General features: G+C 35.6%; 1 protein-coding gene across 4 annotated transcripts in view; it reads right to left on the reverse strand.

Annotated features, from left to right (window-relative positions):
• IBTK (inhibitor of Bruton tyrosine kinase) overlaps positions 1-23,987 on the reverse strand; it is a 94,189-nt gene that overhangs the window by 16,210 nt on the left and 53,992 nt on the right. For all 4 annotated transcript variants that reach the window (XM_055534881.1, XM_055534880.1, XM_055534882.1 and 1 more), the window contains exons 19-25: positions 22,719-22,779; positions 14,767-14,888; positions 12,759-12,871; positions 10,422-10,570; positions 8,317-8,480; positions 7,123-7,215; positions 6,434-6,577 (exon numbers count right to left, since the gene is read on the reverse strand). In XM_055534881.1, the coding sequence (XP_055390856.1) occupies positions 6,434-6,577; positions 7,123-7,215; positions 8,317-8,480; positions 10,422-10,570; positions 12,759-12,871; positions 14,767-14,888; positions 22,719-22,779 (846 nt within the window). The remainder of the gene's footprint in view (positions 1-6,433; positions 6,578-7,122; positions 7,216-8,316; positions 8,481-10,421; positions 10,571-12,758; positions 12,872-14,766; positions 14,889-22,718; positions 22,780-23,987) is intronic.

The following is a 23,987-nucleotide window of genomic DNA, read 5'->3' on the forward strand; positions in this document are numbered from 1 at the left end:
TAGCCTGGCATTTCACATGATGTACTCTGCATATAAGTTAAATAAACAGGGTGACAATATACAGCCTTGACATACTCCTTTCCCAATCTGGAACCAGTCTGTTGTTCCATGTCCGGTTCTAACTGTTGCTTCTTGACCTGCACACAAATTTCTCAGGAGGTGGGTAAGGTGGTCTGGTATTTCCATCTCTTTCAGAATTTTCCACAGTTTGTCGTGATCTACACAAAGGCTTTGGCATGGTCAATAAAGCAGAAGTAGATGTTTTTCTGGAACTCTCTTGCTTTTTCAATGATCCAATGGATGTTGGCAATTTGGTATCTGGTTCCTCTGCCTTTTCTAAATCTATCTTGAACATCTGGAAGTTCATGGCTCATGTACTTTTGAAGCCTGGCTTGAAGAATTTTGACCATTACTTTGCTAGCATGTGAAATGACTGCAATTATGTGGTAGTTTGAACATTCTTTGGCATTGCCTTTCTTTGGGATTGGAATGAAAACTGAACTTTTCCAGTACTGTAGCCACTGCTGAAATTTCCAAATTTCCTGGCATATTGAGTGCAGCACTTTCACAACATCATCTTTTAGGATTTGAAATAGCTGAACTGGAATTCCATCACCTCCACTAGCTTTGTTCATAGCGATGCTTCCTAAGGCCCACTTGACTTCGCATTCCAGGATGTCTGGCTCTAGGTGAGTGATCACAGCATCGTGATTATCTGGGTCATGAAGATCTTTTTTCTATAGTTCCTCTGTGTATTCTTGCCACCTCTTCTTATATCTTCTGCTTCTCTTAGGCCCATACCATTATCTGTCCTTTATTATGCCCATCTTTGCATGAAACGTTCTTATCTGAATAACTAATATATATCTGATTCTGGCCTAACCACCAAAACACCTTTATATGCATCATTTCATTTAATCTTTACAACAATAATCCTTTAAGTATTTTCATCACAACCTAAATTTAAAAGAGCACAACCAAAGCTGAGGCATTTGAATGACCCTCAGATCACCAGAGTAAGCAGAACTGGGATCCAAACCCAGTTCTTAATGATCACAAAACTCATGCTTGGCCATCTAGTCTATCACCGGCTTCAATAAGAATCAAAATAATACTCCTTATAAAGTGCCAAAGATGGAAGGAAAATGATGATTCACACTTAGTTTTGTTAGTATGAGCTAATAAGCATCTATTCATAACAACATCAGCTGAAACCTATCAAATTTCTATCTGCTCAATAATTAAATAGGACTGCCTCACATAAGGTTTTTCTAAGGAAAAAACTCACCAATAACTCAATACATGTTAAAGAAATCAATCGTGAAAATATTACAAATAAAGTTACATTTTATTTATATATTAATGGTTAATACTTATATTATACAATGCTTAAGGTGCTGTTCTAAATGTGTTTCATTAACTCTGTTTACTCTTCACAATACCCCTGTGAAATAGGTCCTGTTTTTAGTCTATTTATGAACAAGAAAACAGAGAAAGATTAAAAAATTGTCCTGACAGAGAAAGACTGGAAAGTCAGATTAAAGACTTAACCTGAATTCACACTGCTAGACAATAGATCCACATTTTAAAGTTCAGGCAAGGCTGACTCCTGATTACCAGGCTTAATCACTATACTACTATGTTCACAGAAAATCATTCACCCTATGCCAAGTTCTTTAATCATAAGAAAGAGATTTTCTTTACAGATTTATCAGAAATATGACCTACCAAGGCATTCATGTTAAAGATATTTCTTCAAAAGGAACTTACCTGACTTTGACTTTATCACAAAATTTTCTTCAAAGGACATACATGGGCAGAACGTTAAAAAATTAAACACAAAGAACCACACCCCATTTCCTTACCAACTCTCTTCTCCTCCCCAAAATACACATACCTGAAAGTTTCTACTGGCAAACAACACAACTATGCTATAAAGTACTTTGTATTATTAGTCACAGGGAACACTGCTGGCAAATACTCTGCCAAAAAAATCTGATGAATGTCTTTTGTAAGTAATTCATGTCTCTAAGTACAGAAACTTCACCATCATCTGTATAAAAACCACAAGACGTCAGATTCACCTTAGTGGTAATTTGCAAACTTCTAGATGTGATAAATAGTGTACACCCTAAAAAAAATTCTTTCTTTCATAGCTAGTTTATACCATCTCCTTAAGAATAAGTGTAGGTAGCAATGCTTACTTACAAGATATCTTACATTCACATGTTTATTAATCATGCATAGTGGTCACTTATAAAATGTATTATGCAGACTTCTTTAAATGAATTCTATTATTCTTTCCACTGATCATGCCATAATTTGAAACAGTGTCTGATGTCTGATTTCCCACAATTTTACTTTCCTAACTCAAAGGCTCTGGCTCTTTTCCATTTTAGCAGACAGAGAAACTTATGAAGCATTTGTACCCACATAAAAAATTAATCAACATTTTTTTTCTCAACTAAGGAAGCTCTAAAAATTGTGCTTTAATGAGCAAGATTTGGAGCTAAAAAGTTAAGCAACTGAACTTAAGTTTATAGGTTAGCTCAAAATGGAATTTGGAAGAAGTTACATTCATACAGCCAGGCCACAAAGATCGTGCATTCTTTCACTCAAGATGGCTGGTAAGAAATGTAGTTTTATTTCTCCAAGTAAAATAAAGGATAATGAAAAGTGATCAACTCCCATATACACTTGGTGTTTTCACAACAGATTTAAAAGTCAACTGGTTAGAATTTCATTGTAATGCAAAAACCAGTTATTTTTCATATTTAACACTGTCACACCTAATTGCATGCAGCAGGAGTACTGTTACATACTGGAAGTCGTCATACAGACTAGGTGAATGAATGGGTGAACAAACTACGTCAATTCCCTACCACAACCGGTAGACTTAAAGGGCTACTTTGTGATTTGCTAATTAATTGCACATTAAGCTTATTATTAAGAAGTTGTTGTTTAGTTGCTAAGTTGTGTCTGACTCTTTTACAACCCCATGGACTGTAATGTAGCCCGCCAAGCTCCTCTGTTCTTGGGATTTCCCAGGCAAGAATACCGGAGTGGGTTGCAATTTCCTCCTCCAAGGGATTTTGCCAACCCAGGGGTCAAAAACCACACCTCCTATATTGGAGGTGGATTCTTTACTGCTGAGTTACCAGGGAAGCCCGTTATTAAGATAAGAAAAGAATAAAAACATCCTTTAATAATTAAGAAAAATCACATTAGATGATTCATCAGGAGATAAAGATGTCCCTTTGAGAAGTAGTTGGGAAAAATCACTATAGCAATGAATATATTCCATATATACAATCTGTAAATCAAATCAAATTAAAATGCTAATTTCGTATTTTCTACTTTTTTCAAAGCTGAGCAAACTTTAAATTCTACCAACTTTATTTAGACCAACATTTACAAGAGATATCCTCAGAAAAACAAAGACCAACATTTACAAGAGACATCCTCAGAAAAACAAATCTATTCCTGTTTTTTCTAATATGATTTCTAGAGAAAACAGTAAGGAAGAAAGTATCAAATAGTATACAAGTTGTTCCTAGACTTGGATGTTCCTAGACAAGCTTTTCACAATTAATAAAAGAGCCCACCAAGTAGCCAGTATAATGTATCAAAAAAGAACCCACATGAAGGCACTTCCCTATGAAATTTAAGAACACCAGAGATAAAAAGAGGGAAGCGGGGAAAGAAACTGGTAACATATTAAGAGTTAGGAATTGGAATGGCTTAGACTTCCCAACAGAAATAAGAAAAAGGAACTCTACGAATGATTTCCAACTCAGAATTCTGTTCCCATCTATCAGTCAAGGGTGGTGAGAATAAAAACATTTTCAAAGTTATAAGAGCTCCAAAACTGTACATCCTATACACTCTTTATCAGAAAACTACTGGTTTTGATGTGGAGTGTGCTACCTCAAATCAAAGAGTAAGCCAAGAAATAAAAAAACACAGCCTCTAAGAAACTGGGGATCAAACACTGGAGGGAAGCAAAGGAAATCCCCAGGATGACAATTAAGAGAAGTCTCAAGATCATGGTATTAAGCATGCCTGAAAAAGGCCTAGTTCAGACCAGAGAACTCAAGAGTTCTAAATGAAAATGTTTCCAATAAAAAAACAAAAGTCATAAGTAATCTGGGATGTTTCCCAGTAAGGGAATTATTATTATTTATTAGTTATTCCAGGGAAAAAATAAAAGTGTAAAAAAGGAACTACAATCATACAATGGTTCTGTTGTGAATCTTAACCAGTCAAAACAGACTTTCTTTATTGGGGTTGGAATGAACTCTGGTGTTTGAAATAGGTTCTAAACAAGAGTTGGATTAAGTCTATTAGTTGGATTTCCCAACTTGAGTGATCACTGTTTTGTTCCTCTTTCTGTTCATTTACTTTTTGTTTTTTAATAAGGAAACTGGTTTATGGCATGGCTGAAATTGTATTTACTAAGCCCAAAGCTTCCTCAGGCTTCCTAGGTGGCACTAGTTGTAAAGAACCCGCCTGCCAATGCAGGAAACATAAGAGACACAGGTTTGATCTCTGGGTTGGGAAGATCCCCTGGAAAGGGAATGGCAACCCACTCCAGGATTCTTGCCTGGAGAATCCCATGGACAGAGAAGCTTGGTGGGCTTTGGTCTGTGGGGTCGCAGAATCAGACATGACTTGACATGAGAGCAGAAAGCTTCCTCATGTGCTTAGTTAACTGGCTCAAATTGCAATATATTTAGTATCTTGAGAACTAATTTAAGAAGTTTTTTTTTTTTCCCCCTGGTCTTTTCCATACTTTTGTTTAGGAAAAACAGTAACTCTTTTTTTTTTTTTAAACTTTACAATATTGTATTGGTTTTGCCATATATCAAAATGAATCCACCACAGGTATACATGTGTTCCCCATCCTGAACCCTCCTCCCTCCTCCCTCCCCATTCCATCCCTCTGGGTCGTCCCAGTGCACCGGCCCCAAGCATCCAGTATCGTGCATCGAACCTGGACTGGCGACTCGTTTCATATATGATATTATACATGTTTCAATGCCATTCTCCCAAATCATCCCACCCTCTCCCTCTCCCACAGAGTCCAAAAGACTGTTCTATACATCAGTGTCTCTTTTGCTGTCTCATATACAGGGTTATTGTTACCATCTACCACATAAACCTAACAAAGGCAGTGATCAAATTACTTTTGTATATTGCCTTATCAGAAACTAGAACATGCCTTGCAGGTAGAAGCTACACAACAAATACCAATGAATTGAAACATTCTACTAAACCCATTCCCTCAAGTTTTACTCTTTTCTTTTTTACTTGGGTTTTCTCATGTCTTTTTTTTTTCTGTGATCAAGTTTTATATTTACTAGTGGTTCTGACATGTAGTCTTCCTGATGGCAATCAAAATGAGTTGCCACTCTCTTCAAAATAATTTGCATTTTAATTGGGGAAAAAATATTCCTTTTTACAAATAGGAAAAAAGTGGCATTAGAAGCAATGAAAGGATGTCCCCACGCCCCTCCCCTCCCCTCAGTCAAAGGTAATCTCTAGTACCCTCTTCTATGCTTGGGACAGCAACAGGGTTTTTTCCTGCCCTTCATATTTCCATGTATTTTTCCTCTAAAATTGGTTTCCACATATTCTATTAGTAGACTTCCCTGGTGGTATGGAGGCTGGGGATCTGCCTACCAATCCCGTGGACATAGATTCGATCCCTGGTCCAGGAAGATTCCGCATGCCACAGAGCAGCGGGGCCCAAGTACCACAGCTACTGAGCCTGCACACCCTGGAGTCTGCACGCCATAACCAGAGAATGCCCGTGCATACTGATGAGGACCCAGTGCAGCCAAAAATAATTTTTTTTTTAAAGTCTATTATGATATTAGTTACCAAAAAAGGAGACTGCAAGGGAAGCAGGAAGTACAATCTATTTTACATATCTCAAAATTGCCATCTGAACTCTTTGGAAATGATTCCTATTAATGCTGCATTTATGGTTAAATTCTAATGGAGAAAACTATATAACATATTGTTAAGTAAATAGCCCTGCTTAAAAGTGACAATGACAAGCTATGATAATATGATACATACAGGGAATGTGCAAAGAAATTAGGGTGCTAGAAGAGATTTATCAAACTTCTCCATGATATATATTATTTTTATAAAACAATGAAAAAATAATGCTCTCAAATTACTTTAGCAATAAACATTAAAATACCAAGAAGAAATTTTATCTACACATATGAAAAAAATTTGAAAATCATGATATACTTGTCAAAACAAACAAAAAAATAAAGTATTTCCCAAGGTCTGATTCATAACATAAAAGCAAAGGGGAAACAAAATATTTGAAAAAACAGGAGGGAAAAAAAAAACCAAAGCCAAGAACCACCTTAAAAGCTAATGTACAAAGCTTATTTTAATAAAAATTAGAGCATACCATGCATTTGCTGGCTTGGGGATTTTTGAAGGTGCACTTAAAGCTGTTTCCACGTTATTCATTCCTGAATTATTATCTTTGGTAGTCAATGCAATCATTTTTCGTTGCTTCTGAGAAAGTTTAACTCCATGAGAAATCATTTTTCTAGAAATTAAATTAAACCAATCAGTTTTACTGCTTCTGAGAAAGTTTAATTCCATAAAAACTAATTTTGCTAGAAATTTCTGCTTAAGAATACAGGTAATTATATTGCTTTGTGTTTATTTGATGAAATTTTACTATTAGTAGATCAAAATGACCACAAGTTTCAACAGTGACCATATATATATATATATATATAAAATCAGTTTATACTACCAAGGATAAAGTAATAGCTACAATGAGCCCTTGTAATAGTGTGCATCACACTTGTATCAGAAATAGCCTATACTGATTATTTTAGAGGCCAATTTCTGGCATATAATATTGTATTCCACAAGAGCTGGACTATCAACCCAACTCAATCTTTAGCACATACTTAAGAAATAATGTTATGGAGGCTAAATTACCTATTAATAGAAAAGAGCTTAGAACTAACTTTAACATCAAATGCAGAAAAATAATAGGAAAGGTCCAGTAGGTCTTTCTAATTCTTTAGGGCAAAACTATAATACAACATGTTCTTTCCTTTTTATGATTTTGTAACCAACCCCAAATTTGTCTTTGGTGTAGTTCCACATTTTTGTCTGCTTTCTTCAATTTGCATGATGGTTCTGAGATCCATGACAGGAGGGCTGACAGGACTAAAAGACATATAAAAGTTACTTTACAACCCGCTCATTACTACCCAAATATTACTGAAACTGTAAATTATATATAACATTATTAAATGAGAGGACAGTTTAGGTCCATTTTGTAAGCTGTGGTCAACTTCAAAAAGGATAAATGAAAGCTACTTTTATATATACATACATAAGTAATAATTAAAATGTATCTAAAGTCAAATATTAAGTGATACATGTTTTAATAAGTAAGTCTAACATTAATGATTAGAAGATGCTTCCAAGTGTTCCCACAAGTATGTTTACTTGGGCAAAAAAATTTGAAACTACTTTCTGACTATCTTTAGACCATGAACCATCATAAACCAGGACATCATAATCTTTATTCCAACTGTGTAATAGAGCATATTTCGAAATATTTACACAAATGGTCCAGATGTTAGTATTGTTAGTATAGTTAGTTAGTATAGTAGTATATTAGTATATAGTAGTATAGTAGTAAGGCAATTAACAGTTTTAGGCCTATAATAAACCATACTAGGTAATAAAGATGAAGAACAACCTCAATAAGCAGTTTGAAAGAATACTGTATTTTAATTATATTTACTCCTTCAGTTTTAAAAACTGCATTTTCTAAATAAAATTATGGATAGAATATATAGGCAAGTTAATACTACAGTATAACAGTAAATGAGTATCTTCTGACAATAACTGTGAATAACAACACATTTTATGAAACCTTAAATATCCTTTAATGTGCTAAAGAAAAGATAAAGTAAGCCTATAAAAGACAAAATGGTCTTCCTGAGTGGGTGTTTTTACTAATATACACTATTCATTAGAAAAAAAATGGTGATATCAAGGCACTGTGTGCATGTATGTGTTTGTTACGGAGGATTTACTAGTATTCATTAATGACACTACAAAGGCAACTATATTTTGTCTGGAAAAAAAGCCTATTTTAGCTGATTAGTAATTTGTATGCAGTTAGATCATTTTCTCTATATTAGAAATTTATATTAATGTTTTTAGATGTGCTCCATTAAAAATTTTCATTTGACTAAAAATGAACGATATTTTGCTGACTAACAAGTACAGTACAGAACAAAATAAAAATCCTACCTGAAAGAGCCAGACACCCAATTGGAAGAACTTGTAGTATCAATTCTGTTACTGGGAATGGGCTGTGGAGCAGTTATTTTAAGTAATGGTGATTTTTCCCATGGTTTTAAATCTTCCCGAAAATATGCAGGAGGTGTACCATTAACATACGATTTAATTTTCCCCTGGAGGTAAAAAAAAAAAAATTTTTTTTTAATTGAGTAATAACAGGTACCCCTAGCATAGCAGTTTACACGCAGTTGGTACTCAGTAAATACTGGTTAAACTATATTAAAGAATAAAATTTTATGACAATAATCATCTAGCACTTTTAATTCACTTCTTCTATAGGTTAGTATCTTGATCAGTTTTCAAATCCTCAGTGGCTATAACCTAATTACTGGAAGCTTTGGGAATAATTTTTAGGGAAATAAATCTGCATATTAAAGCCCTATTTACATGAGCATTAAAGAAAAATGTTAATAAATATAAGTGGTTCAAATAAGATATGAAGCAGTAACTTTAAAATTAATGTCCATGATTTGAAGAAGAAAAAAAATTAAAGTTTTGTATAAATGTCACACAATTCACTCTGAATATACTTAAAGGACTCTGAATAAAATGAAAGCCAAATAATATTGTCACTTCAAAAGGGATGCAAAAACTATTGCTATTAAAAGAGGTCAAGGAAGTTATTGAAATAGTTATTTCTACTGCCAGGATAGATTCTTCTATTACTGCTAGAAAGGCACTTCAACCTTCATTTAAACCTCAACTGTCTTCCAGACCAACCTTAGTGTAATATTAATTGCCCCCAAACTTTTACTCTACATAAAAAAATTTAATAAAAATTTGTTTTGTATCAATCCTTGAGGCCTAGAAGACTCTTAATAAAGGGTACATTTTCTGAGGTCTCACAAATTTCTAGATATTCTGATATGTTTTGTGAAAGCAAAGAGGTTAGAAAAAAATATCTGGTAAGTTAGAGGTTTTCATTCCCTACAGATTAACAACTATGGAATAAAATGTTAAGAGATGTCTAAAATATGGCCTCCCCAGAGTTGACCAGACTAGGAATTCAGCAGCTTGGTGTCAATTATGCTAGACTAGAAGAACTCTATTTCAGATTGCATTGTTCTTAAATACCATGGAGAAAAGATACTAAATTGTAATTGTAATTCAGCTCATTTTCAAAATCATTTTCCTTAGTTTTTAGCTGGTGTTAACTGACATTCCACAAAACAAATTTCAAGTAATCCAGCCATGAATATACAGGTGGTGCTACTGGTAAGGAATCTGCCTGCTAATGCAGGAGACACAAGAGACATGGGTTCAATTCCTGCATCAGGAAGATCTCTGGAGTAGGAAATGGCAACCCACTCCAGTATTCTTGCCTGGAAAATTCCATGAACAAAGGAGCCTGGTGGGCTACAGTCTGTGGGGTTGCAAAGAGTCAGACACGACTGAGCAACTACATATACACATATATTTCAACTGTCTATACAGTATTGTTATACTTTACATCAATATTATATTTAATGTAGAAAGATTAGAAATATAACATCATAAAGAGCTCAACACTGCCATTAAAATCTTTAAGAGTAGAAACATTAGGCAAATTTGAGAAAATTAATACTACAGGTATTATGTCACTAATTTTATATATATATATTTTATAAACCAGTTAGAGGAGTCTTTTAGAGTAAAACACTTGTAAAAAAGCCCAGTAAAAAAAAAGCTGGGTTCTTAGTAGCTCAGCTGGTAAAGAATCTGCCGGCAATGCAGGAGACCCCGGTTCAATTCCTGGGTCAGGAAGATCTGCTGGAGAAGGGATAGGTTACCCACTCCAGTGTTCTTGGGTTTCCCTGGAGGCTCAGCTGGTAAAGAATCTGCCTGCAATGCGGGAGATCTGGGTTCAATCCCTGGGTTGGAAGATCCTCTGGAGAAGGGAACAGTTACCCACTCCAGTATTCTGGCCTGCAGAATTCCATGGACTGTATAGTCCATGGGGTGGCAGAGTTGGACACAACTGAGCAACTTTCACTTTAGAGTAAAAACAATTAAAGACTCAACTGTCTCTAGACTAGAATTTGAAGAAAATAGTGCATTAAAAAATAAAGACAAACCTCAGACTTATCTGAATGAAATCCTGTTGTGAAGTCAGGAGACTGTAAATCTCTAGGACTACTCACTCCTGCATAGCTTCCTTCAGAGTCTGATGTCAACAGTTCTGGAAGAGACTCCACAGAATTGGTCTTACCAGACTTTAACAATTCTAAAAGGTAAAAAGTTTTTAAACATTTAAACACATATACATTAAACATACATGAATTACATTTAAAGAACCAAATAATTTAATGAAATAAAAAAACTGAAATGGAGGTTTTAAAGCAAGTTTTATTCATTTCAATTACATATCAATTATAAGGAAGATTGTTATTTGGTATCTAATTTAAGAAGTGACTCAGAATATTTTCCCCCATAAAGATAAAAAAGGAAGACAAAAATAAGTAAACTCTACTCTTTTTATAAGAAAGTGTATATTTACTAGTGGAATGTTCCCAAAATTCAAATATAAATTAATCTAATAAATAATGTCTTCTAACTTTAAGGATCAACACAAAAACTAATCATTCACACAACTATCCTTGATGAAATTAGCCTCAAACTCAAAATTTCTTCAAGAATAGGTCTTTTTTTTGGCCATTAAATTTAACCTTTCAATCATTATTTGCTTTGGCCACAGAAAGAGTAGTATAGCAGGAAGAATACCAAAGGGAAATCAAGAAAAAAAATTCTACTTCTGTTACTACCTGAAATCACATAAACGTTTTCTGACCTTGCTTCAAGTTTAAAGGAAGGGGCATAAATTAGTTCATTACTAACGTCTCTTCCAACTTTGAAATGCTATGACTCTAACACATGTGCTAACAATAACATCATTTAAAACAAACCAAATGTCTGCTTTTTCCATAAACCTTTAGGTATTTGGAAAATCACTAGTTCCATGATTGTCTATCCATTTAAATATCTTCCCATCAATGTACCTATGCTTCCTTCTAAGGATGTGAGGTAATTCATGTAACACAGAGAATGAAAAATCACAGAATTTTAAACTTGAAAAGATCCTAAAATAGGAATCAAGATATGTAGTAAATGAGAAATACCTTTATATTAGCTATCTTTTAAAATATCTTTTATATTACCTAAAACAATTATTCTTTGCATTATTTACCAAACATGTCAAATACCTCATTTGTACTTAAGTTGTTTGTATAAAGCTGACTATGAAAGAATATACTGTGGATAGAAATTGCACCAGTTTGTCTTACTGCTATAGATACACCTACAATTCCTTGAAGCCATATTGTAGTGTCATTATTTGTTTACACTTCAAAGTTTTATCTAAAGAAACTTAAAATTTAGGTAGCTTAATTTAGATCTAATCAGATGAATCTAGAATATAGGGTAGTCTATACCACCACTGGCCTCAACTTCTGAAAACAGAACAAAACACTGTGAGGGGGTGCTACTCTAGTTTAAAAACACTAAAAAAACATTAATAAGCAAAGGCAATGTCAATCTTAGTAAGACATTAGATTTTCTTTTACATTAAAACAAAAAGGCTATCAAAACATTTTTGGACAAGTAGGGAAAGTTGAGTGTAGACTACAATACTGCTGCTGCTGCTGCTGCTAAGTCGCTTCAGTTGTGTCCGACCCTGTGCAACCCCACAGACGGCAGCCCACCAGGCTCCCCCATCCCTGGGATTCCCCAGGCAAGAACACTGGAGTGGGTTGCCATTTCCTTCTCCAATGCATGAAAGTGGAAAGTGGAAAGTGAAAGTGAAGCTGCTCAGTCGTGTCCGACTCTCAATGACCCCATGGACTGTAGCCTACCAGGCTCCTCCGTCCATGGGATTTTCAAGGCAAGAGTACTGGAGTGGGGTGCCGCTGCCTTCTCCATCTGTAATACTAGATAGTATTATTAATTAATGTCTTCCAAAGTCCGACCCTCTCCAACCTATCTCCTATCTGCAGAGATCTGATATGGCTGAGCCAAGCTGAACTGTATGCATAAGATATGTGCAATCTTTCTGCTGTCTCTAGGCTTGAAACACTGCCCTATTCTCTTACCATGTCAACCTGCCTCTTCTTCTTAACTAACCTCTCTTTACTCTGTAAGAGCCAGCTCAGCTATTACTTTCCTCTAACAGATGTGTCCTCTAACAGATCTTCTCAGACTGCTTTGCGTGCCTCTCTTGTGCTCACAGAGCAGATATCAGAGTACTCAACCACAACACACACCATTTTCTGTGGCATCCCTGAGACAAGGATTATCTGTTTCTGTAGACCCAGCAGACAGCATGTAATAGTATTCAACACATGTTAAATGAATTAGATAAGGAAGAGAGTCTTGAAAGATTAGATCAGAAAATACACCCTCAAATAGGTTCCACTCACCTGTAGATGGCGGACTCTGAATAATATCTGAAAGATTATAACCTCCAGAACTATCTGACCGTTTACGTGGCTTCTTTTTCGCTTTTGTTTTTGTCTTCTTGACCATACTTTCCCTAGGAAGGAAGCAAACATAAAAGTCATTTTAAAAAAGTTAAGTTAGAGGTAAAACAGAACAATGAAATTTTGAGCAATGGAATACAGCATTTTGGTCAAACAGAAAACACAGAAGAATACACATGCTCTAGAGTCCCATTTATCTACGTGGCCCAGAGTTCCACTAAACTTCAATGTGATCCTATCACACTATAGCTCTAGTATTTCTGTGAAAGTCAGAAACAAGGTGGTATATATGAAAATACTTTGAGAAGTAAAATACTGTACATGTTCACATACAAACTATTATAATCTATGATCTGGAACTAGAAATATTTGGTGATAATTTTTAAAGCATTTCAGGGGCTGCTTAATTCTTTGAATTAAGCATTATTAACCAGGAAAGGGAAAATAACACTATCTATGAGGACTACAAGTATCTTATCTCATCCAAAAATATTAAATCTCATTATATAATTTATCCCCAGTTAACATAGGTCAGCTATGGATACTATTATTTTGTAAAGGATAATATACTTAAGTCAATGTTAATTTTATGATAACTTTTAATGTGGTAACACATCATACATCCAAGTCAGATATTAATAAATATCAAGTATCCCAACAGCTACCATCAAACTCCAGAAAAGAGGTTAAAAAAAAATTCCTGGAACCAAGAAGAACTTTTCAGAGAGCAATATAGTTGATTATTATACTGCTGCTGCTGCCTGCTGCTGCTAAGTCGCTTCAGTTGTGTCCGACTCTGTGCGACCCTATAGACGGCAGCCCACCAGGCTCCCCCGTCCCTGGGATTCTCCAGGCAAGAACATGGAGTGGGTTGCCATTTCCTTCTCCAGTGCATGAAAGTGAAAAGTGAAAGTGAAGTTGCTCAGTCGTGTCTGACTCCTAGTGACCCCATGGACTGCAGCACCAGGCTCCTCCATCCATGGGATTTTCCAGACAAGAGTTCTGGAGTGGGGTGCCACTGCCTTCTCCAGATTATTATATACTTACATATATATACACTCATACTTACATGTAGTAAATTACTTGAACATGCCAAAATTTTAACAGGTCATTTACCAAGTAAAGGGAAAGTAATTCTATAACCAGCTGATAAACTAGCCTGAAACACAAACTGGAAATTCTAAACCTGACTTGTCAAACAGTCAACAGGGAGATTATGTAGAACCTGGAATATTTTATCAGAGAACTCCCAAATGCCAGGCATTATAGGTCATGTCTCTTGAACTAGTAGGGTTCTCTATAAAGAGGGATCTAGAGGAATGGCTGATGAATCCCCTTGGTTCACCCTCCCCAGAAGGCAAGCCTTTTCTCTTCTATCAAGATGGAGAAGAGGCACTTCTTTGGTTCAGGAATAGATGAATGCTTTTTGAAAAATTCTCAAACAATGCTTTTTGAAATCCAACCATGTGCACTGGTCTTCATAAACCTAGTGCCTCTAATTCTTAAGCCTGTCAAGAATTCTGTTTTAGTCTTTTCTGTTCTAAGTCATTATTGCTGAACAACCACTTTCCAACTTCCAAAACATTAACATCTCCTGACTGCCATTTACTCCTTTCCCATTCTCTCTACTCTAGCACAATATGCCTTTTTCATTTCTTTACTATGCTCTCTGCAGGGTTTGGAAAGGTACTGAAGATAACTGCACTTATTCAACCCAACATATTAAACTGGAAGGGTATATTCCTTTTATGCTTAATTTTGTCATATCTGCAAATATTAATTATGCATTTATACCAAAGCTAAGAATGAACATAAATATCTATTTTCTATGTTAATTTTCACATTTTATTTCAGTGTCAATACAAAAGTGCCAACAGTGTCCAAGATTGGGAATGGGGGAAGGAGAAAAGAAACGGAAAAAAAAAAAAAACCCAAATCTAAAGCTTACGAGTAATTCTGTTCCATATTTACTTCTTCTTTCAAAAAGATATCTCCATCTTCTACATCCAAATAGCTAATATCTGGTCCATCTTGATATGGTGTAATGACTCTTCTCTCCATTGCTGGAATCTATAAGAAAAAAGATGTTACTTTTTTCTTATAAATTCTACAAAATGTGTAGAGGAATGACATCACCTACCTTTCTCTCGCCTCTTCAATCTACAACCAGTAAAACAGCCAGAGCTCAAGAAAGGTGCTCCTGTCTAACACACTAGGACACCAGAGATTTCCACACATCTGTACATCTAAAGGTGTAGGTTGGAACACACAGAGGAAGGAGGCAGAACCACTAGGAGTGGAGTCTGTGCCTGTGATCCTGGGCCTCTAACCACGGCAGTTGAGTCCACAGCTTCAGAGACCCGAGGAGCAGCAGGCGAGATGGCACACACATCTCTAGCCTCCTGAAAGGAGTGGTGGCGCTCACAACCACAGGCTGCTAGGTAGCAGCGGCAGTGGGCCCTGGAACACAGCCCTCAACCCCCACCTCCCACCGTGGAGGAGCCCAGAAACCTTATACGACAGCAGACACAGCAGAGACGCCTGTGAAACTATGCCTCCTGCCACTCTCATGCTCCTCCTCCCCCTATGCAGAGGAGACTGTCACAAAGACTCCCAGACACTGGGGAGGGCCCAACATCCCAATGATGGCAGCAGCCCTGGCTGAAGAAAGGCAGTAAGGATCAGGGAGGCACAGAAGCAACAGTGATGGCACTGAGGCACACCTCTCCCAGAGCCAGCGGAAGCTGAAAAGTGCCAGCCAGAAAATGTAATCGGACGCAACACAGGGAAGAAACCAAAACCTAGTGTTATAATGCCACCTGCTGGAAAACAAAAGTAAGGACTCTAACTTCCAACCTATCGTTAACTTCAAATGCACCCGCAGAGGAATAATTCATCAAGCACCGTGTATAAGCATGATAACACTATATCACAAAAAGGAAAATATTTCTCCAGAAACCAAACTGAATCACCGAGTGTTTCAATATAACTGAAAGATAATTCAAAATAGCCGCTAACTCAAGGAGCTACAAGAAAATCAGAAAGGTAGTTTAATGAGCTCAGGAATAAAATTAATGAACAGAAGAAATACTTTACCAAAAAGATAGAAACTCTAAAAAAAGAACTGAGGAATTGGAACTGAGGAATCCAACAAATGACATAAAGAATGCATTAGAAAGAAATAGAAATAGAGTTAATATATGGAAGAAAGAATAGCAAGCTCAAAGATAGAACTCTTGAAATGATACAAGTATAAGAAAAATGAGGAACAAAATATTTAAAAATGAGGAAATTCCTCAAGACCTATCTCTTTTAGGAAGGATGACACTAAGGTAATTAGTAACCCAAAAGGAGAACAGAGGGAGAAGGCAGCAGAGCGTTTATTTAAAGAAATAACAGCTGAGAAAATCCCAAATCTGGGGAAGGAACTGGATAAACAAGTACATGAAATTAAGAGAACACCAAATTACCTCATACAAAATGACCTTCTCCAAGACAACTAATAAATAATAAAATTGCTAAGAGTCAAGAGCAAAGATTTTTAAAGGCAGGCAGTGTAAAAAGGACAGTGGCCTATAAAGGAACCTCCACTAGGCTATCAACAGATGTCAAGGCAGAAACTCTACAGGCTAGGAGGGAGTGAAATGACAGTCTCAAAATATTAAAAGATCAAAAACTGTGAGCCAAGAATATTCTATCTCGGGAAAATATCATTTAAATATGACAGAGAGAGAAGGCTTTCTCCAATGAACAAGCTGAGGGAGTTCATCAACATTAGACCTACATAATAAGACATGTTGAAAGCAGTACTTTAATAGAGACAAAAGTAAATAAAACTTTGAGCAAGATGATAAATAGAACCAGGAAACTGTAGAGCATAAAGGTTAAATGGAGAAAAAAAAAAAAAACTATAAGCCATTGCTGTTTGGTAGCAAACTCACAACATAAAAAGGGATAATTTGAGAAAGCAAAAACAAAAAAGAGGATGAGAAAAACTGAACAGGTAAAGCAAGGTAACATACTATCAGCAGAGAAAAGACTGTTTTTCTATGAGACGTTTTTTACAAAGCTCAGGACAACCACAAAACTTTATGTTACAGAGCAGAGAGATGAAACATAAAAAAAGAAAACACTGAGAAAAAGACCAAAGAAACCTCCACACCAAAATGACAAAAACACAAGGAAAAAGAAACAATGGAGATGTCAAGCAACCAAAAAACAAAACATAAAATTTCAGGAATGATGCTAAAGCTGAAACTCCAGTGCCTTGGCCACCTCATGCGAAGAGCTGACTCATTGGAAAAGACTCTAATGCTGGGAGGGATTGGGGGCAGGAGGAGAAGGGGACGACAGAGAATAAGATGGCTGGATGGCATCACTGACTCGATGGACGTGAGTCTGAGTGAATTCTGGGAGTTGGTGATGGACAGGGAGGCCTGGCGTGCTGCGATTCATGGGGTCGAAAAGAGTCAGACACGACTGAGCGACTGAACTGAACTGAACTGAAGTCCTCATCTATCAATAATCACCCTAAATGTAATGGATTGAATTCATGAATCAGAAGACAGAGACTAGGTGAATGCACCAAAAAATAAGACTCAACTATATGCTACCTCCAGCAGACACACCTCAGCTATAAGGACAAACACAAGCTCAAAGTGAAGAGATGGAATATTATACTCCAAGCAAATGGCAGCAAAAAAGAAGCACATATAGCCATCCTCATACCAGACAAAATAGACTTCACGCCAAAAAATGTAACAGACAAAAAATGGTCAGTATACAGTTATAAAGAGGACAACTCATCAAGAAGACATTGAAGTTACTAATGTATGTGTACCTAACCTAAGAACTATAAAATATATAAAACAATTATTAACCAACCCAAAAGGAGAAAAATGACAGTGACAAAATAATTGTAGGGAGTATTTACCACCCACTTACATCAAGAGATGCGCTTCCCTGTGGCTCAGCCGGTAAAGAATCCACCTGCAATGTGGGAGACCTGGGTTCGATCCCTGGGTTGGGAAGATCTCCTGGAGAAGGGAAAGGCTAACCACTCCAGTATTCTGGCCTGGAGAATTCCATGGACTGTATAGTCCATGGGGTCACAAAGAGCCAGACATGTCTGAGTGATTTTCACATATACATCAACAGACAGATCAATCTAGAAGGAAAGTCTACAAGGAAACAGTGGCCTTAACTGAAACATCAGACCCAATATATTTGATAAATCAGATTTGAACAAGAACATTCCATCCAAATGTAGCAGAATATACATTCTTCTCAAATGCTCATGAAAGTTAATTAAGGATAAGCTACATGTTGGGACACAAAAGTCTGAACAGATTTAAGAAACCCCAAATCCTATCAAATATCTTTTCTGATTACAATGGTATAAGAAAATAGAAATCAAGAACAAGAACAATAGAAAATTTACAAATATGTAAAAAACAACATGCTACAGAACAATTGGGTTACTGAAGAAATCAAAGGAGAAACAAAATTCTACCTGAAGACAAATGGAAATATGATACAGCAAAATCTATAAACAGCAAAAGCAGTACTAAGGGTTTGTAGCAATAAAGGCTTACCTCAAGAAACAAGAAAAACTTACACCTAGAGGTACTAGAAGAACAAATGAAGACCAAAGGAAATGAAGACCTTCTAGAAGGAAGGAAATATAAATATAAGGACAGTAGAAAAGATAAAGTAAGAGTTGATTCTTTGAAAAGATTACAAAATTGACAAATCATCAGCTAGACAAAGAAAAAAGAGAAGGCCTGATAAATAAAATAAAATAAAATAAATGAAAGAAAAAATGATACCAAAAAATGTAAAAGAATATAAGAGAATACAAAATTGAAAACCAAGAAGAAATGGACAAATTCTTAGAATCATAAAACATTCCAAGACTGAATCATGAAGAGACAGAAAATCTGAATTGATGAATCATGAGTACAGAGATTGAGACAGTGATCCAAAAGCACCTAAAAACACAGATCCAGGACCAGACTGCTTCACAGGTGAATTCTACAAAATATTCAAAGATTTAGTGCCTATCCTAAAACTCTTTCAATGAACTGAAAAGGAGGGAATGCTTCCTAACTCCTTTTATAAGGCCAATATCACCCTGATACCAAAACCAGACAAAGACAACACAGAGAAAGAAAATCACATGCCCATATCTCTGCTGAACAGATACAAAAATCCTCAACAAAATATTAGCAACCTGAACTGAATGACACATCAAGAGAATTATACCGCGTGACCACGTAGGGTTCATACCAGGGATGGAAGAATGTTTAACATCCTCAGATGGATCAGTGTGATACGCCACGTTAACAAAATAAAGCCCCAAATCACGAGATCTTCTCAACAGACGCAGAAAAAGCATCTGACAAAATTCAACCCCCATTTAGGATTAAAAACTCTCAATAAAGTGGGTATAATTTATGAAAAATCCACAAGTTACATACTCAGTGGCAAAGTATTAAAAGCTATCCTCTAACATCAGGAATAAGACCAGGATGCTGACTCTCACCACTCTTATTCAACACAGTCTTAGAAGTGCTAGCCAGAGCAATTAGGCAAGAAAAAATAAAAGACATCCAAATTGGAAAGAACGAAGTAAAACTGTCACTATTTGCAGATGACATGATTTTACACATACATACTCTACACATTCCACCAAAAATCTGTTAGAAATAACAAATGAATACAGCAAATCAAAGGATACAAAAATCAACATACAAAAATCTGTTGCATTTCTATACACTTAGAATAAGCTATCAGAAAAAGAAATTAAGAAAACAATCACATTTACAATCACAACAAAAAGAATAAAACACCTAAGAAAAGATTTAAACAGGAAGGTAGAAAATCTGTATGTTGAAAACTCTAAGACACTGTCAGAAGAAATTCAAGAAAATACAAATAAATGGAAAGATATTCCAGTCTCATGGAATGGAAAAATTACCATATTACCTAAAGCAGTCCAACTCAAAAAAATCCCTATCAAAATCCCAAGAACATTTTTCACAAAAAGTTCTAAAATTTATATGGAACCAAAATAGATGCTGAAGAGTCAAAGCAACACTGATTAAAAAGAACAAAGCTGGAGGTATCACACGCCCTGATTTCAAACTATTTTACAAACCCATAGTAGTCAAAACAGCATGGTATTGGCAGAAAAATAAGTACAAAGATCTCCAAACAGAATTAAAGCTCAGAAATAAACGCTTGCATATATGGACTATTAATTTATAACAAAGGAGCAAATGGAGAAAGGACAATCTCCAATAAATAAATAGTGCTAGGAAAACTGGACAGCCACATGCAAAACAAATTAAACTAGACCACTATCACACCACAGACAAAAATTAATTCACCGTGGATTAAAGGCTTTAGTGTAAGGCCTGAAACCATAACAGTCCTAAAAAAGAAAACATAGGTGGCAGGCACTGTGATATGAGTCTCCCAGTATCTTTTTAGATATGTTTTCTCAGTCAAGGAAAACAAAAACATAAACAAAGTGGATTACATCAAACTAGTTTCTACAGAGCAAAGGAAATCATCAATAAAATGAAAAGACAACCTACCAAATGGGAAGAGATATTTGCAAATGATGTATCAAAAAACAACTCATATGTATGAATTCAATGATATATTTAACAAGAAAACTATCTGATTAAAAAATAGACAGGAGTTGAATACATATTTTTCCAAAGAAGACATATAGATGGCCAACAAGCATATGGAAAGATGTTCAGCATCATTAATTATTAGGGAAATGCAAATCAAGACTACACTGAGATATCACTGTATACCTTTCAGAAAGCTAGGGTCAAAATGACAACACAATATCATGTGTTGGCAAGGATGTGGAGAAAAGGGAACCCTCATACACTGTTAATGAGACTTTAAATTGGTAGAGTCACTAGAGAAGAAGGATGGAGATTCCTAAAAAAATTAAGAACAGACTACCATAACTGGACATCGAACAACAGACTGGTTCCAAATAGGAAAAGGAGTACGTCAAGGCTGTATATTGTCACCCTGCTTATTTAACTTATATGCAGAGTACATCATGAGAAACGCTGAGCTGGAAGAAGCACAAGCTGGAATCAAGATTGCCGGGAGAAATATCAATCACCTCAGATATGCATATGACACCACCCTTATGGCAGAAAGTGAAGAGGAAAAAAAAAAAAAGAAAGTGAAGAGGAACTAAAAAGCCTCTTGATGAAAGTAAAAGAGGAGAGTGAAAAAGTTGGCTTAAAGCTCAACATTCAGAAAACTAAGATCACGGCATCTGGTCCCATCACTTCATGGCAGATAGATGGGGAAACAGTGGAAACAGTGGCTGACTTTTTCTGGGCTCCAAAATCACTGCAGATGGTGATTATAGCCGTGAAATTAAAAGACACTTACTCCTTGGAAGGAAAGTTATGACCAACCTAGACAGCATATTAAAAAGCGGAGACATTACTTTGCCAACAAAGGTCCATCTAGTCAAGGCTATGGTTTTTCCAGTAGTCATGTATGGATGTGAGAGTTGGACCATTAAGAAAGCTGAGTGCCAAAGAATTGATGCTTTTGAACTGTGGTATTGGAGAAGACTTTTTAAAGTCCCTTGGAGAGCAAGGAGATCCAACCAGTCCATCCTAGAGGAGATCAGTCCTGGGTGTTCACTAGAAGGACTGATGCTGAAGCTGAAACTCCAATACTTTGGCCACCTGATGCGAAGAGCTGACTCATTTGGAAAGACCCTGATGCTGGGAAAGATTGAGGGTAGGAGGAGAAGGGGATGACAGAGGATGAGATGGCTGGATGGCATCACCGACTCGATGGACATGGGTTTGGGTGGACATCGGGAGTTGATGCTGGACAGGGAGGCCTGGTGTGCTGCGGTTCATGGGGTCGCAGAGAGTTGGACCTGACTGAGTGACTGAACTGAACTGAACTGAATTGAACCATAATATAGCCAGGTACTCCACTTCTGGGTATTCATCCAAAGAATACAAAAACACTTATTAGTAAAGATATATGCTCCCCTATATTCACTGCAACATTATTTACAATAGCCAAGATATGGAAGCAACGTATGTGCCCATCAAGGGATGAATAAAGAACCTGTGTTACATGCATTTACATATATAAATATGCACACACACAAATATATATATATACATACAATGGAATACTACTCAACCATGAGAAAAGATGAACTCTTGCCATTTGCAACAACATAGATAGACCATGAGGGTATTATGCAAAGTGAAATAAGTCAGATGGAGATAGACAAATATTGCATGATTTCATTCATAGATGGAATATGAAACATTAATAAACAAAAACAAAATAAATGAACAAACTAAACCCCAAAATTCCCTTTGTACAGAGAACAGAGTAGTGATTATGAGAGGGAAAAGCAGGTGGTGAAACAGGTAAAAGGGATCAACCATATGCTAACAGACAGAAGTTAAATTTTTGGTTGCATGCAACCTGTAGAGTATACACAAACAGAAATATAATGCTGTACACATGAAACTTATACAGTATTATAAATCAATGTCACCTGAATAAAAATAAATAAAACCATTAAAAGCCCATGTTTTTATAATTTCTGGATCTTTGCTAAATAAAAAATAACAAAAGACTCTGAAGCTTTCCATAAATTCCATTTATAAAGCAATTTAAATAGACATTAATTTTATCATTGAAAATCTTTAATTTTGATTATCATGTTTACCTGTACAGTGGGTACCTAAGTCTTATGTCCTCATTTTTAAAAGATCCTAATGAATCAGAATTCATTAGGAATTTGTTGTACTGAGAAGTTGGGCGAAATATACTGCTTTACTTGATACTGTAACTGAAAAAAAACATAAACCTTACCATTTTCCGGTAAAACACAGAAAGGTCCTTCAAAACACCATCACTTAAAACATCAAGAGATCTAAAAAATAAATTATAAAATTCTATCTTAAGACTCAAGTAATTTAATACCTGGTAAGATTTTCAAATGTATAGAGACATTTTATATTGTTGAATAAGTAACATTTATTTCTTTTAATATGTCAGCAGTAACAAACTCTTTTGGGAAGTATGTGTGATTATATATTTCAAATATATGGCAAACATATTAGACAAACATACTGAATAAAGCTCAAGCAACTCTTACAAATAATAGAAAAATATTTTCTATCATAGTAAAATATAAATTTTCAACTTTCATTTTCTACAAATTAAAATCCTTAAAGAGTAATAATATTATAATTATATATTATAATCATATGTAATATATAATTAGTCTAATTAATTAATTATAATCCTACAAAAGAGTATTACATTGCTAGAACAATGGCCTATCAGGTACCTGAATTCTGTCTAGAATTACCATTGTTCCTATTCATCTACATGACCTTGAGCAACTCATTTCATCTCTCTAGGTTTTAAGATCTTCATGTATAAAATGACATTTGGACTAGTTCAACTGAATTCAAAGAGATTGTCAGGAATTTTACTGATACTTTGAGGGATCAGTAAAATTTTAAATCAGTTTTCATTCCAAAGTATACTTCAAACTATTTTACAACTAACATGAAAACATGGAGAAGAAAATGGCAACCCACTCCAGTATTCCTAACTAGAGAATCCCATGGACAGAGGAGCCTGGTGGGCTACAGTCCATGGGATCGCAGAGTCAGACATGACTTAGCAACTAAACAACAATATGGAACAAGCACATTCAAATGTGTACCATTCCAGTTTTTTTAGCATCTGAAGATAATTAACTCGTGATGCTACGTCAATTTGGATGCAGCTCTCCTTTCTTAACATCTATTTGCATGTTTATTTACACTTCTGAAAAACACGTATTTGACTAGAAATGTTTACATTTATACAAACAAATCTTTATTAAAATGAAACTTATGCAAGTCTACTTATGTAAAATTATTCAACATAACACACGTGTCACCCTTAATACTTCAGCTGACAAATTTGTCACAACGTAATAACTGAAAACCAGTGTGACACATCATTTTCCAACATCATATTTTAGATATGGTGTTCATTTCAAGCTGTGGTTGATTCTTATCTCACATATTAAAAGAGCTTAATTTGGTGATAATGAGAAAAAATTGCTATGATTAGAATTACTAA

Source organism: Bubalus kerabau, chromosome 9 (genome assembly GCF_029407905.1).
Source record: "Bubalus kerabau isolate K-KA32 ecotype Philippines breed swamp buffalo chromosome 9, PCC_UOA_SB_1v2, whole genome shotgun sequence".
Taxonomy (NCBI): domain Eukaryota; kingdom Metazoa; phylum Chordata; class Mammalia; order Artiodactyla; family Bovidae; genus Bubalus; species Bubalus kerabau.